The sequence below is a fragment of the Rhinopithecus bieti genome, unplaced genomic scaffold, assembly GCF_001698545.2.
Source record: "Rhinopithecus bieti isolate Rb0 unplaced genomic scaffold, ASM169854v2 scaffold_759, whole genome shotgun sequence".
In the NCBI taxonomy this organism is placed as follows: Eukaryota; Metazoa; Chordata; class Mammalia; order Primates; family Cercopithecidae; genus Rhinopithecus; species Rhinopithecus bieti.
Window position 1 is genome coordinate 758,318 of NW_016803631.1, and position 13,836 is coordinate 772,153.

General features: G+C 43.0%; 1 protein-coding gene across 1 annotated transcript; it reads right to left on the bottom strand.

Moving 5' to 3' along the window:
• Window positions 1-901: 901 nt before the first annotated feature.
• On the bottom strand, window positions 902-13,151 carry ARGFX (arginine-fifty homeobox). Its single transcript, XM_017890951.1, is given in 5 exon segments — window positions 902-1,373; window positions 1,375-1,490; window positions 2,762-2,910; window positions 11,580-11,696; window positions 13,049-13,151. Coding segments are annotated over 5 exon segments (957 nt in total).
• Between the last annotated feature and the right edge of the window lie 685 nt (window positions 13,152-13,836).

Consider the following 13,836-nt stretch of genomic DNA (forward strand, 5'->3'; position numbering starts at 1 on the left):
AAAAAAGTTTTTAAATTGGATAACCCAGCTGGGTGCAATGGTGCACTCCTGTATTCCTAGCACTTTGGGAGGCTGAGGCAGGTGGACAGTGTTAAGTCCAGGAAGTCAAGACCAGCCTGGGCAACGTGGCAAAACCTCATCTCTACAAAAAATACAAAAATTGGCCAGGCTCAGTGGCTCAAAGTTTTGTAATCCCAGCACTTTGAGAGGTCAAGGCAGGCGGATCACTGGAGGTCAGGAGTTCGAGACCAGCCTGGGCAACATGGTGAAACCCCATCTCTACTAAAAATATGAAATTTAGCCAGGCATGGTGGCACATGCCTGTAATCCCAGCTACTCAGGAGACTGAGGCAGGAGAATCACTTGAATCCTGGGAGGTGGAGGTTGCAGTGAGCCAATATCCCGCCACTGTACTCCACCCTGGGTGACAGTGCGAAACTCTGTCTCAAAAACAAAAATTAGCCAGGTGTGGTGGCGGGCACCTATAGTCCTCGCTACTCAGGAGGCTGAGGTGGGAGGATCACCTAAGCCCAGGAGGTCAAGGCTTTGGTGAGCTGTGATTGTACCACTATATTCCAGCCTGGGTGACAGAGTGAGACCTACTTTCATAAAAATGAAGTGGAAAACCCCCCAAACCACTGTCCTACTTTTAGAAACTCCAGGATAGTTTTGGGAAGGGAATTTTGGAGTCTCATTGGCCGTGTAAGGGACTAGGCAGGCTTCTCAGGGAGAATTGTGGGGCTGATTACGTAGTGCCCAGGTCTACTTGGAAAACTCTTTTTGCAACATTCCCATGGAAATCAGAGGCACAGACCCAGATGTTTGGGTTAAAATGAGACAAAGGAAAAAAAAGTCATGTACAAGAGGCAAGAAGACCTCCTTTCTAAATGGTCCATATTTATTAGTACTCTAGTCCCAAGTCTACCATATTGGAGGTTTTCTGGAATTCCAGGCTATCTGTTAGACTGTAGGCTTCACAGCCTTGGCTTGTCATACTGGGCCAGGTTTGTGCGGGAGATAGGCCTACAGCTGGACCAGCAAAGGTGCTGAGAGAGGAACCCTGTCCTCCTACCTGGTACTTTGTGGGTGAGAGATACTGATACAGACAGTGGAAAGAAGAGCTGGATATCTCATTCTCATCAGGAAGATCGTACAGTTCTATGATTTGGAATATGTCATAGGCATCAGAGTACAAAGCAGGAACTGAGGCCACCAGCCTCTCCCACTGAGTATCTTGCATTTGGAAGTCACTTGTGGAACTCTCAGTGAAGGTAGAGTTCCATGCCTGATTGGAAGGGTCCAAGGGCTGAGGTGGAAGGGAGCTGTAGAAATCTGAGACCACAGGAGAAAAGCATAAGGATTGAGGGATGTTCTGGGGAGGTGGGCATGTTCTTCTTGGATGAAGGGATCTGGTTTCGTTGCTTTGCTGATTGCTGCTGCTGCTGCTTCTGCTGCTTCTTCAATTTGAATCGCCGGTTTCTAAACCAAACCTGGGAGTGGGGGAAGAGGGGAGATTGTGGGCTGTTCTTGGAGAAGGCATTTGAGGCTTCTCCTGAGTGAAAACAGCCAGGTTATAATCTTAATGTCCTCTCAAATCCACCATGACACTGGGCTCTGCAAGAGCAGAGATGGGCATGACTGGAGTCAATAGGAGGGATGAGGAAGATCAGGTCTGGGACCCCAGAAAGGAAGAGAGTGGGTGTGTTTCAGGGTTTGTGATGGGGGTTCAGAGACAGGGTCCTGAACTCTAGAGAAGAGAGGCTAGTTCAGGGATCTAGAATCTAGGGAGAGGTGAATAATTTGAACTGAAGGATTTTTAAGGATTATTTCAGGAGGCCTCTACTATAAGGAATACTCCAATAAAAATGTATGGCCGGCTGGGCGCACTGGCTCACGCCTGTAATCCCAGCACTTTGGGAGGCCGAGACGGGCAGATCATGAGGTCAGGAGATCGAGACCATCCTGGCTAACACGGTGAACCCCGCCTCTACTAAAATACAAAATTAGCCAGGCACAGTGGCGGGCGCCTATAGTCCTAGCTACACGGAGGCTGAGGCAGGAGAATGACGTGAACCCGGGAGGCGGAGCTTGCAGTGAGTGGAGATCGCGCCACTGCACTCCAGCCTGGGTGACAGAGAGAGACTCTGTCTCAAAAAAAAAAAAATGTATGGCTAGTCACGGTGGCTCACATCTGTAATCCCCGCACTTTGAGAGTCTGAGGCGAGGGGATCACTTGAGCTCAGGAGTTTGAGACCAGCCTGGGCAACATAGTGAGACCCCATCTCTAAAAAAAAAAAAAAAAAAAAAAAAAAAAAAAAAAAAAAAAATTGAAGAAAGAAACATCATGGGCTTTAGCAGGCTCAGAGGTTAGAGGGAGTATTACTTGCCTGCTGGTAGCATTATGAATAAACAGATTGCAGGGCTTTGCTTAAAAAGACTCTAAGCGAGGAGTCTGTCTGGATGAGCACCTTTCCCCTATTTGAACTCTATAGTACAAATGTTAAAAATCTGATTTCTGGAGTTTTAATTCTAGCAACACCATTTCTTATCTCTGTGGCCCAGTCACTTTGCCTCTGAACCTCATTTTTTCTCGTTTTTCAAATTGCATGAGTGAGGCCAGTCTGTCCCCAGTTTGATACCGTTTCAGTAAGTACTCAATGAAATACAATTGTGGGGCAGGGGTGGAGGGTGTGGAATTTCCAGGGTGGATAGGTGAATGTGGCTTGGATGGGGGTACCAAGCACACCACAGCGGATCAGACCTTTACTGTTGACTCCGGCAGGTTGAGTTTCAAAGCTAGTTTCTCCTGAAGATTTCTATCTGGGAACATGGTCTGGCTAAACAGAGCTTCTAGCTCTTCATATTGTTGGTGGGAGAATGAAGTACGTTCTTGATGCCTTCTCCATATTGCTTCAGGGCAGAGATAAAGAAGGGGTGGTTACATTTACATTACCAATCTCTCCCCCCACCAAAACAACAAAAACCAAAAAACAAATCACTATGGTGAATCTCCCATGCCTTTCCTCCAACCAGACTTAAGATCCAGAAAATGCAGATCCCAGGTCTTGATTCTGAATGGCTGAGCCCTGTTTAACAGTGCTCTATTCTCTGCTTTCTGAGATTTTGTCTCTGATAGGACATGAGTTACCTCTTCAATTTTCTGTGTACTCAGTCTGTTCACTCTGGAAACTGGCTCCCCTGAGTTTTAGTTTGCCTGCCTGCACTGAAAAGTTTTCTGTTTTACTTTTATTCTCTGGTACTCAGTCTTTCTACCCTACCTAACCTCAGGACAGAGGATAGTAGCTTCTGTCTTCTCATCTTTCTCACACGTTCGTCATTCTAGAAACTAGGAATATTCTGTGGAAGAGCTAGCCAAACATTTTTTTTTAATTATGAAATAGAAAAAACTAGGAATAAACCCCATGTCTTTGCACCTGAATATAACCCACTGGTCTAAATGGGTTTCCTCTCTTCATTTATTTGTTCAGAAATCCAGCCCATCTCATCTGGCAAATAGGATTTTTCTTTCTTTCTCTCTGTCTCTCTTTTTTTAGAGACAGGATCTTGCTCTATTGCCCAGGCTGGAGTGCTGTGGCATGATCATAATTCATTGCAACCTTGAATTCTTGAGCTCCTGCAATCCTCTGGCCTCCTCCTCCTGAGTAGCTAGGACTACAGGCACTATCATCACTCCTGGCTAATTAAAAAGCATTTTTTTCTGCTGAGCACGGTGGTTTACGTCTGTAATCCCAGCACTTTGGGAGGCCAAGGCGGGCGAATCATGAGGTCAGGACATCGAGACCATCCTGGCTAACATGGTAAAACCCCGTCTCTACTAAAAATACAAAAAATTAGCCGGGCATGGTGGCGGGCGCCTATAGTCCCAGCTACTCGGGAGGCTGAGGCAGGAGAATGGTGTGAACCCGGGAGGTGGAGCTTGCAGTGAGCCGAGATCACACCACTGCACTCCAGCCTGGGCGACAGAGCAAGACTCCGTCTCAAAAAATAAATAAATAAATAAAAATAAAGATACAAAAATAAGCTGGGCATGGTGGTACGCTCCTGTAATCCCAGCTACTCGGTAGGCTGAGGCAGGGGAATCACTTGAACTTGGGAAGCAGAGGTTGCAGTGAGTTGAGATCGTGCTACTGCACTCCAGCCTGGGCGACAGAGCAAGACTCCATCTCAGAAAAATAAATAAATAAATAAATAGAGTTTGGAAATAGACACACTTCAGCAACTGGACTATCCAAACTGCTACAGTCTCAGGGAACACATATGTCCATTATTATTAGAAAATTTGGGTTGGGCACTGTTGCTGACAACAGTAATTTCAGCATTTAGGGAGGCGGAGGCAGGAGGATAGCTTGACCTCGGGAGTCAAGACCAGCCTGGACAACATAGTGAGACCCCCATTCTCCACAAAAAGAAAAAAAAAGAAAGGAGAAAATTGGGCAAAACATAAATGTCTGTTTATGTGGAGAGTCTCAGTTTTCAAATTTATAAAATAAAAAAGAATAGCTTTATTTTACTGAGTCCCTTCATAGATTATGTACAATGATACCTTATTTTCCTCTTCCTTTTCTCTTTGTCCTACATTTATTTCATTTATTTCCAACCACACTTTTTTTTTTAAATGTTTGAGACAGAGTCTCACCGGAACGCCCAGGCTAGAGTGCAATGGCTCAATTTCAGCTCACTGTAACCCCCACTTCACAGGTTCAAGCACTTCTCCTGCCTCAGCCTCCCAAGTAGCTAAGACTACCGGCACTCGCCACCATGCCGGCTAATTTTTTATTAGAGACGGGGTTTCACCATATTGGCCACACTGGTCTCGAACTCCTGTCCTCAAGTGATCCACCCACCTCGGCCTCCCAAAGTGCTGGGATTACAGGTGTGAGGCACCGTGCCTGACCCAACCACGCCTTCTTATATTGAGCCAGAGAGCGACACTCTGAAGTGATGATGCCCCAGCCTCAAGAGGCCATGCATGCTTCTGTGCTCGCTCTCATGCCTCCCCCACCCCCCCACCTACTCTCTCTCGTTCCAAGCCTGGACTAGCCTGCTAGAGGATGAGAGACTATAGCAAAAAGAGCTCATAATCTGCAACATAGGCTACTTTAAACGAGTTTACAGCTAGTCAGCACTTAAGATGCCAGAGATGACAGCCAACATCAGAACTGGACAGCTGGCTTGTAGATTTTTTTTTTTTTTTTTTTTTTTTTTTTTGAGACTGAGTCTCGCTGTCGCCACTGCTCTGGAGTGCAGTAGCACGATCTTGGCTCACTGCAATCTCTGCCTCGGGTTTAAGAGATACTCTTACATCAGCCTCCCAAGTAGCTGTGACTACAGGCACGCACCACCATGCCCAGCTAATTTTTGTATTTTTAGTAGAGATGGGGTTTCATCAAGTTGGCCAGGATGGTCTCGATCTCTTAACCCCACGATCTGCCCGCCTCGGCCTCCCAAAGTGCTAAGATTACAGGCGTGAACCACTGCGTCTGGCCTGGCTTGTAGATTTATAAACAACAACAAATGCTTATTTTTTTAAACCACTGAAATTGTATGAAACAGCAATGACTAATTTGTACATACATTTGGTCTTCAAACGTATCAGTTTTCTGAACTTCCTTCTGTTCTCTCAATTCTCACCATGTTCCTGCAGCCTGTATTTCCACATTACCATTCTGCTGGGGATTTTCTGCAAATTCTTAGCCATGTACTGTGTGAGGTGTAAGGAATAACAATTCTGTTTGATATGTAACATATTCTTCCACATCTCCTAAATCTGGGGTCCCTAATCCCTGGGCCACAAACCGGTGTGGGTCCATGGCAGGTTAGGAACCGGGCTGCACAGCAGAAGGTGAGCGGCAAACGAGTCAGCGAAGATTCATCCGTATTTACAGTTGCTCCCCATAGCTCACATTACTGCCAGAGTTCCGCCTCCTGTCAGATCAGCCCGTGGCGTTAGATTCTCACAGGAGCATGAATCCTATTGTGAACTGCACAGGTGAGGGATCTAAGTTGCGTGCTCATTATGAGAATCTAATGCCTGGTGATCTGTCACTGTCTCCCATCACTCACAGATGGGAGCATCTGGTTACAGGAAAACAAGCTCAGGTCTCCCACTGATTCTATATTATAGTGAGTTGTATAATTATTTCATTATATGTTACAATGTAATAAAAATAGAAATAAAATGCACAATAAATGTAATGCCCTTGGATCATCTCAAAACCACCCCCCCAACCAGTCCATGGAAAAACCGTCTTCCATAGAACCAGTCCCTGGTGCCAGAAAGGTTGGAGGCTGCTGCCCTGAATGCTTCTGGAAAGAGCTTTTCATACCTTGCAGTAAATATATATATTTTACAAGATGGGATCTCACTATATTTCCTAGGCTGGTCTTGAACTGGGTTCAAGTGATCCTCCCACCTTGGCCTCCCAAAGTGCTGGGATTACAGGTGTGAACCACTATGCCTGGCCTCTTTCAGTAAACATCTATTCAGCACCCACTGCATGCTGCCATGCTAAGTTCAATAGTAGATGATAGGATGAGTATGAAACAGCATGCTGGGATAGCACAAGGCATCACAGTGCTTCAGGCCAAAAATAAGTAATAATAATCAGAATTTTTATGTTCTTCTCTCCCAGAGCAATGCAAAGTTGTTTTGTTTTATTTTTAAGGAAGCCAAATGGGCTAGAATGCCTTCTAACAAAACATCCCCTAAATAGGTAACATGTGAAGCACTTTGGTATTGGTGCCAAAAAAGCAAATTTAGCGGTGGGGCACAGTGGCTCACGCCTGTAATCCCAGCACTTTGGGAGGCTGAGGTGGGCGGATCCCCTGAGGTCGGGAGTTCGAGAGAGTCTGACCAACACGGAGAAACCCCGTCTCTACTGAAAATACAAAAATTAGCTGGGCATGGTGGCACACCCCTATAATCCCAGCTGCTTGGGAGGCTGAGGCAGGAGAATTGCTTGAACCTGGGAGGTGGAGGTTGTGGTGAGGTGAGATCGTGCCATTGCACTCCAGCCTGGGCAACAAGAGAGGCAAAACTCATCTCAAAAAAAAAAAAAAAAAAAAAAGCGAATTTAAGCACTAGAATAAAGAGAATAGAAATATAAAAACATTAGCCATAGGCTGGGCGTGGGTGGCTCAATGCCTTGTAATCACCAACACTTTGGAGCCAAGTGGTCGCGATCACAGAGGTTCAGGGAGATCGTGACCATCCTGGCTAACACGTGGAAACCCCGTCTCCTACCTAAAACACAAAAAATTAAGCCAGGACGTGGTGGCGGGTGCTGTAAGTCCCGGCTACTCGGAGGCTGAGCGGGATAATGGACGTGAACCTGGGAGGCGGGAGCTTGCAGTGAGCCGAGATTGTGCCACTGCACTCCAGCCTGGGCGACAGAGCGAGACTCCGTCTAAAAAACAAGACAAAACAAAACAAACAAACAAAATGAACGTAGATGGAAAGATGACATTTCCAGTCAGTAGAAACAGAAAAAGTGACCATTAATGTACAAGAAAATTAACTTTATTTATTTATTATTTTTTTTTGAGACGGAGTCTCGCTCTGTCGCCCAGGCTGGAGAGTGCAGTGGCACCATCTCAGCTTACGCAAGCTCCGCCTCCTGGGTTCAAGCCATTCTCCTGCCTCAGCCTCCCCAGTAGTTGGGACTACAGGCGCCCGCCACCATGTCCAGCTTTTTTTTGTATTTTTAGTAGAGACGTGGTTTCACTGTGTTAGCCAGGATGGTCTCGATGTCCTGACCTCATGATCCGCCCGCCTCGGCCTCCCAAAGTACTGGGATTACAGGCGTGAGCCACCATGCCCAGCCAAAAATTAAAAATTTTAATTCACAACATTCAAAAGCAGTTACAGATGGGTTCAAAAGCTGATTTTTGAAGTTTATATTGAAATAAAATAAAATTCTTTTAACAAAATAAAATGCATCTGAGTAGAGAAAATATTGCAACATATATGAATGAGAAAAGAAAATATTTCTATTTTATGAGGAATTTGAACAAAATAAGAAAACAAATTCCATCATAACATTGAATCAAGGGCATGAAAAGTAATATCTAGAGGAGAGAGTATAAATTATTTTGTAAATGGTGAAAAATGTTCTTCACTAGTCATTTATAATATGTAAATTAATTCAATAATGAGTTATTTTTTTCCCAAAATATTGGCAAAAATGTTTAGTTATAAATCAAGACTTATTAGTAAAGTGGGGCATGTATGCCCTTATTTATTGTTAGTAGGAATATAAATTGGTACAGAATTTGAGAGGAATGTAATATCTTTCATTTTAATATATTTAATACCATGGAACCCAGAATACTTATAGAAGAATTTTAAACAATCAGTGGGAGACTGATGAAATATTTACGTACTCATAGTTTGGAAGAGTAGGCAGTTGTATATATTTATATATATATATGTTTTAATGTGGCAAAATAGTTAACTATCTTAACTTTACTTAAATCTACCTAATAAATATACTTAAATCTACATAAGTATATTTATTATGTATTACTTAAGTGTACATATTTACATATACTTGAGTATACATAATTATACTTAAATCTACCATCTTAACCATTTGCTAGCATACAGTTCAGTAGTGTTAAGTACATTTACATTTTTGTGTATGTAATCTCCAGAACTCTTTTCATTCTGCACAACTGAAACTCTATACTCATTAAACAACTCTCATTCCCCTCTCCCCCCAGTCACTCACAACCAGCATTCTACTTTCTGTCTCTGTGAATTTGTCTACTGTAAGTGCCTTATAAGTGGAATAATACTTTTTGCGACTGGCTTATTTCACCTAGCATAATGACCTCAAGGTTTATCCATGTTGCGGCATAGCAGGGTTTTCTTCCTTTTTAAGATGAATAATATTCCACTGTATGCATATACCACATATGAATGAAATATCCATTCATCCATCAATGGATATTTGGATTGCTTCCACCTCTTAGCTGTTATTGTGAATAATGCTTCTATGAACATGGGTGTGTAGATATCTCCTTAAGACCCTGCCGCCACCTCCCCCTCCTCCTTCTCCCCTTCCTTCTTCTCCCTTCTTTCTTCTTTTTTTGAGATGAGGTCTCTCTCTGTTGTCTGGGCTGGAGTGTAGTGACATGATCATAGCTCACTGTAACCTCAAACTCCTGGGCTCAAGCAATCCTCCCACCTCATCCTCCACAGTAGCTAGGACTACAGATGTGCACCACCATGCTTGGATAATTCTTTTGAGAGATGGAGTCTCACTATGTTGCCCAGCCTGGTCTCAAACTCCTGCTTTGGCCTCCCCAAGTGTTGGGATTATAGGTGTGAACCACCATGCCCAGCATAGACCTTGCTTTCGATTCTTTTGGGTATATACCTCTAAGGGAAATTGCTGTATCATATGGTAAGTCTATTTTTAATTTTTGAGGTACCATCATCCTGTTTTTCACAGTGGCAGCACCATTTTACATTCCTGCAAGCATTCTAATTTCTCCCTGTCCCCACTGATACTTGTTATTTTCTGTTTCTTTGATAGTTGTCATCCTAATGGGTGTGGTTTTGATTTTCTTTCCCCTAATAATTAATGTTGCTGAGCATCTTTCCTGGATTTGTCCATTTGTATATTTTCTTAGGAGAAAGATCTATTCAAGTTTTTGCCTTTTTTTTTTTTTTTTTTTTTTTTTTGAGACGGAGTTTTGCTCTCGTTGCACAGGCTGTAGTTCAATGGTGCGATCTTGGCTCACAGCAACCTCCACCTCCTGGGTTCAAGTGATTCTCCTGCCTCAGCCTCCCGAGTAGCTGGGATTACAGACATGCACCACCACACCTGACTAATTTTGTATTTTTAGTAGAGACGGGGTTTCTCCATGTTGTCAGGCTGATCTTGAACTCCTGACCTCAGGTTTTTGCCCATTTTTAATTGGATTTTTTTTTATTGTTGTTGAGTTCTAGTTTTGTATGTATTATAGCTATTAACCCCTTATTAGATAAATGATAAATGCTTTGCAAATATTTTCTCCCACTCCATAGTTTGCCATTTTACTTTTTTTTTTCTTTTTTGAGACAGAGTCTCTCTCTGTCACCCAAGCTGGAGTGCAGTGGCATGATCTCTGCTGCAGTCTCCGTCTCCCAAGTTCAAGCGATTCTCTCACCTCAGCCTCCCAACTAGCTGGGACTACAGGCGACTGCCACCACGCCTGGCTACTTTTTGTATTTTTAGTAGAGATGGGGTTTCACCATGTTGGCCAGGCTGATTTAGAACTCCTGACCTCAGGTGGTCCACGCATCTCGGCCTCCCAAAGTGCTGGGATTACAGGCATAAGCCACCATGCCCGGCCCCATTTCACCCTTTCGATTGTGTCCTTTAATCATACAAGTTTTTATTTTTAATGTAGTCTAATTTATCTATTTATATTTTGTTGCCTGTGCTTTTGGTGTCATATCCAAGAAGCCATTGCTAAATCAAATGTCATAAAGCTTTTCCCCTATGCTTTTTCTCAGAGCTTTGCAGTTTTAGCTTTTGTGTTTAGGACTTGATCCATTTTAATTTTTGCGTGTGGTAAGATAAGGATCCAGCATCATTCTTTTGTATATGGATATTCAGTTTTCCCAGCACCATTTGTTTCAGAGACTGTCCTATCCCAACTGATTGGCCTTAGCACCCTTGTTGACTATATATGTGCAAAGATGTATTCCTGGACTTTGTTCTCTTCTATTGGTCTATATATCTGTCTTTATGCCAGCATCACACTCTTTGATTACTGTAATTTGTAATAAATGTTGAGATTACATAATATGAGGCCTCCAGCTTTGTCCATCTGTTCATCTTTTTCAACATTATTTTGGCTATTTGGGATTCCTTGAGACTTTATATAAATTTTGGATAGACATTTTAGTTTCTGCAAAAAGCACCATTGGGATTTTTATAGGGATTGCATTAAATCTGTAAATTGCCTAGGTAGTATTGACATACTAATAATATTAAGCCTGACCGGGCACTGGTGGCTCACACCTGTAATCCCAGCACTTTAGAAGGCTGAGGCTCATGGATCACCCAAGGTCATGAGTTCAAGACCATCCAGCCTGATCAACATGGTGAAACTCCCTCTCTACTAAAAATACAAAAATTAGCCGGGTGTGGTCACGCATGCCTGCAATCCCAGCTATTTGGGAGGCTGAGGCAGGAGAATCACTTGATTCTAGGAAGCGTAGGTTGCAGTGATCCGAGATCGTGCCATTCCACTCCAGCCTGGGCGACAGAGTGAGACTCTGTCTCAAAAAAAAAAAAAAAAAAAATAATAATAATAATAATAATAAGCCAGCCAGGCTTGGTGGCTCATGCCTGTAATCCCAGCACTTTGGGAAGCAGAGGCAGGCGGATCACAAGGTCAGGAGTTAGCCGGGTGCGGTGGCTCATGCCTATAATCCCAGTACTTTGAGAGGCCAAGGCGGGTGGATCACCTGAGGTCGGGAGATCGAGACCATCCTGACTAACATGGTGAAACCCCATCTCTACTAAAAATAGAAAAAATTAGCCAGGCGTGGTGCCACATGCCTGTAATCCCAGCTACTCAGGAGGCTGAGGCAGGAGAATCGCTTGAACCCGGGAGAGAGAGGTTGCAGTGAGCTGAGATCGCACCATTGCACTCCAGCCTGGGCAACAAGAGCGAAACTCCATCTCAAAAACAAACAAACAAACAAAACCCCAAAGGTCAGGAGTTTGAGACCAGCCTGGCCAATGTGGTGAAACCTCATCTCTACTAAAAATACAAAAAAAAAAAAAATTAGCCAGGCATGGTGGTGCATGCCTGTAGTCCCAGCTACTTGGGAGGCTGAGGCAGAAGAATCACTTGAACCTGGGAGGCGGAGTTTGCAATGAGCCAAGATCACAACGTTGCACTCCAGCCTGGGTGACAAAGCAAGACTCCATCTCAATAATGATAATAATAATAATAATAGTAATAATAATAATATTAAGCCTTCCCATTTATGCACGTGGAGTGTCTTTCCATTTGTATCTTTAATTTATTTTTTTTTTTTTGAGACGGAGTCTCCCTCTGTCACCCAGGCTGGAGTGCAGTGGCAGGATCTCAGCTTACTGCAAGCTCTGCCTCTCGGGTTTATGCCATTCTCCTGCCTCAGCCTCCCGAGTAGCTGGGACTACAGGCGCCTGGCACCTCGCCCGGCTAGTTTTTTATATTTTTTAGTAGAGACGGGGTTTCACCATGTTAGCCAGGATGGTCTCGATCTCCTGACCTCGTGATCTGCCCGTCTCGGCCTCCCAAAGTGCTGGGATTACAGGCTTGAGCCACCGCGCCCAGCCACATGTATCTTTAATTTATTTCAGCAACATTTTATAGTTTTCAATGGACAAGTCTTTCACATCCTTGGTTAAGTTTATTTCTTAGTACTTAATTATTTTTGATGCTATTGTAAATGGAGTTATTTTCATAATTTTCTTTTCTGATTGTATATTATTAGTGTATAGAAAAACCACTGATTTGTATACAGTTTTACATATTTTTAAAGGTAAGCATTGTATACAAACAATGTTTGGAAAACCTCCAGGGTAAAATATCAAATAACAAATACATGTTTCAGAGCAATTCACTAAGATCCACCTTATGTAAATAAATCTTTTTATACATGTATACACTACTCTGAATAATGAACTTTTCTTAAAATTTTAATTTTCCCACTATATTGGGCCGCAATATACCTGCCTTGGAAAAGGAGATTTCTCAATTTCTATCTCTCTATGCTTCAGATGTTTTCTCCTAGAAAAACATTCTCACTTGCTCTACATATTATATTCTTAGCTTATCTCTCATAATTTGAATCAACCATGGGCCAAAGGCCCATTTGATTTGAAATGTATTTCTCCTTTTATAATGGGAAGACTTTTTGAATAGATTTTTAGCAACAATCAACAGCTGCCTTAAAACAAATGCAAAATGCAATTACAGGGCTGCATAAGAAGGGGGCAGTAGAGAGGGAAAGAGGAGAAAGAAGGATGATACTCACTGGGACTAGCTGGATCCTGCGGTTGTATCACCTTCATGTTGGGATCTTTCCTGTTGATGAAAGGGTCTGGCTGGGGATTCCCTGGGGCCATTCTGTTCATCATGGTGTCTGAAATCTGAGATGGAAGGCCTATGAGATAGGGAATGCTGATGAGGAATTCATTCGCAGGATAGCAATGCTTTCAAGGAGCCTGAGCTTGCTATATTACCTCTGGCAAGTGAGGTTAACCCCCAGTTGCTCTACCTCAGCTGGAAAATGATTCATATTTTATACCATAGAGAAATACTCTAGCTGTACTTGTCAAAAACGAAACTTTAGAAATAACAAAAGAAATCATGTGTCAATATCTTTGTGACTCAAAGTAGAGGGATATTTCTTCGATGAGATTGTTGAAGTGCAATCTATACACAAAAAGATAGAGATCAAATGATCACAGATTTCTCGTCAGAAACAAAGACAGTTCTTTTCTTTTAGCACTTCAAAGGTTTTGTTCCACTGTCCACTTAGATTCTTTTTTACACCACTTGCCATCACTCCCAATCAACTCAGATTCCATATCCAGGGAAAATATCTTTCAGGAAAGAAGGTGAAAAGAAGACATTCTCAGAACTATGAGAATCTGTGGCCGGTAGCCCTGTTCTATGGAGTGTTCAAGAAAGTTCTTCCTAAGAGGGAAAATTGGAACTTCAAGAATAAAGGAAAAGCCACACATATGGTAAATATCTGGTTACATATAACAGGTCTTAAATTTGTAGAAGTTATTTGGAATGTATATGAATATTGAAAGC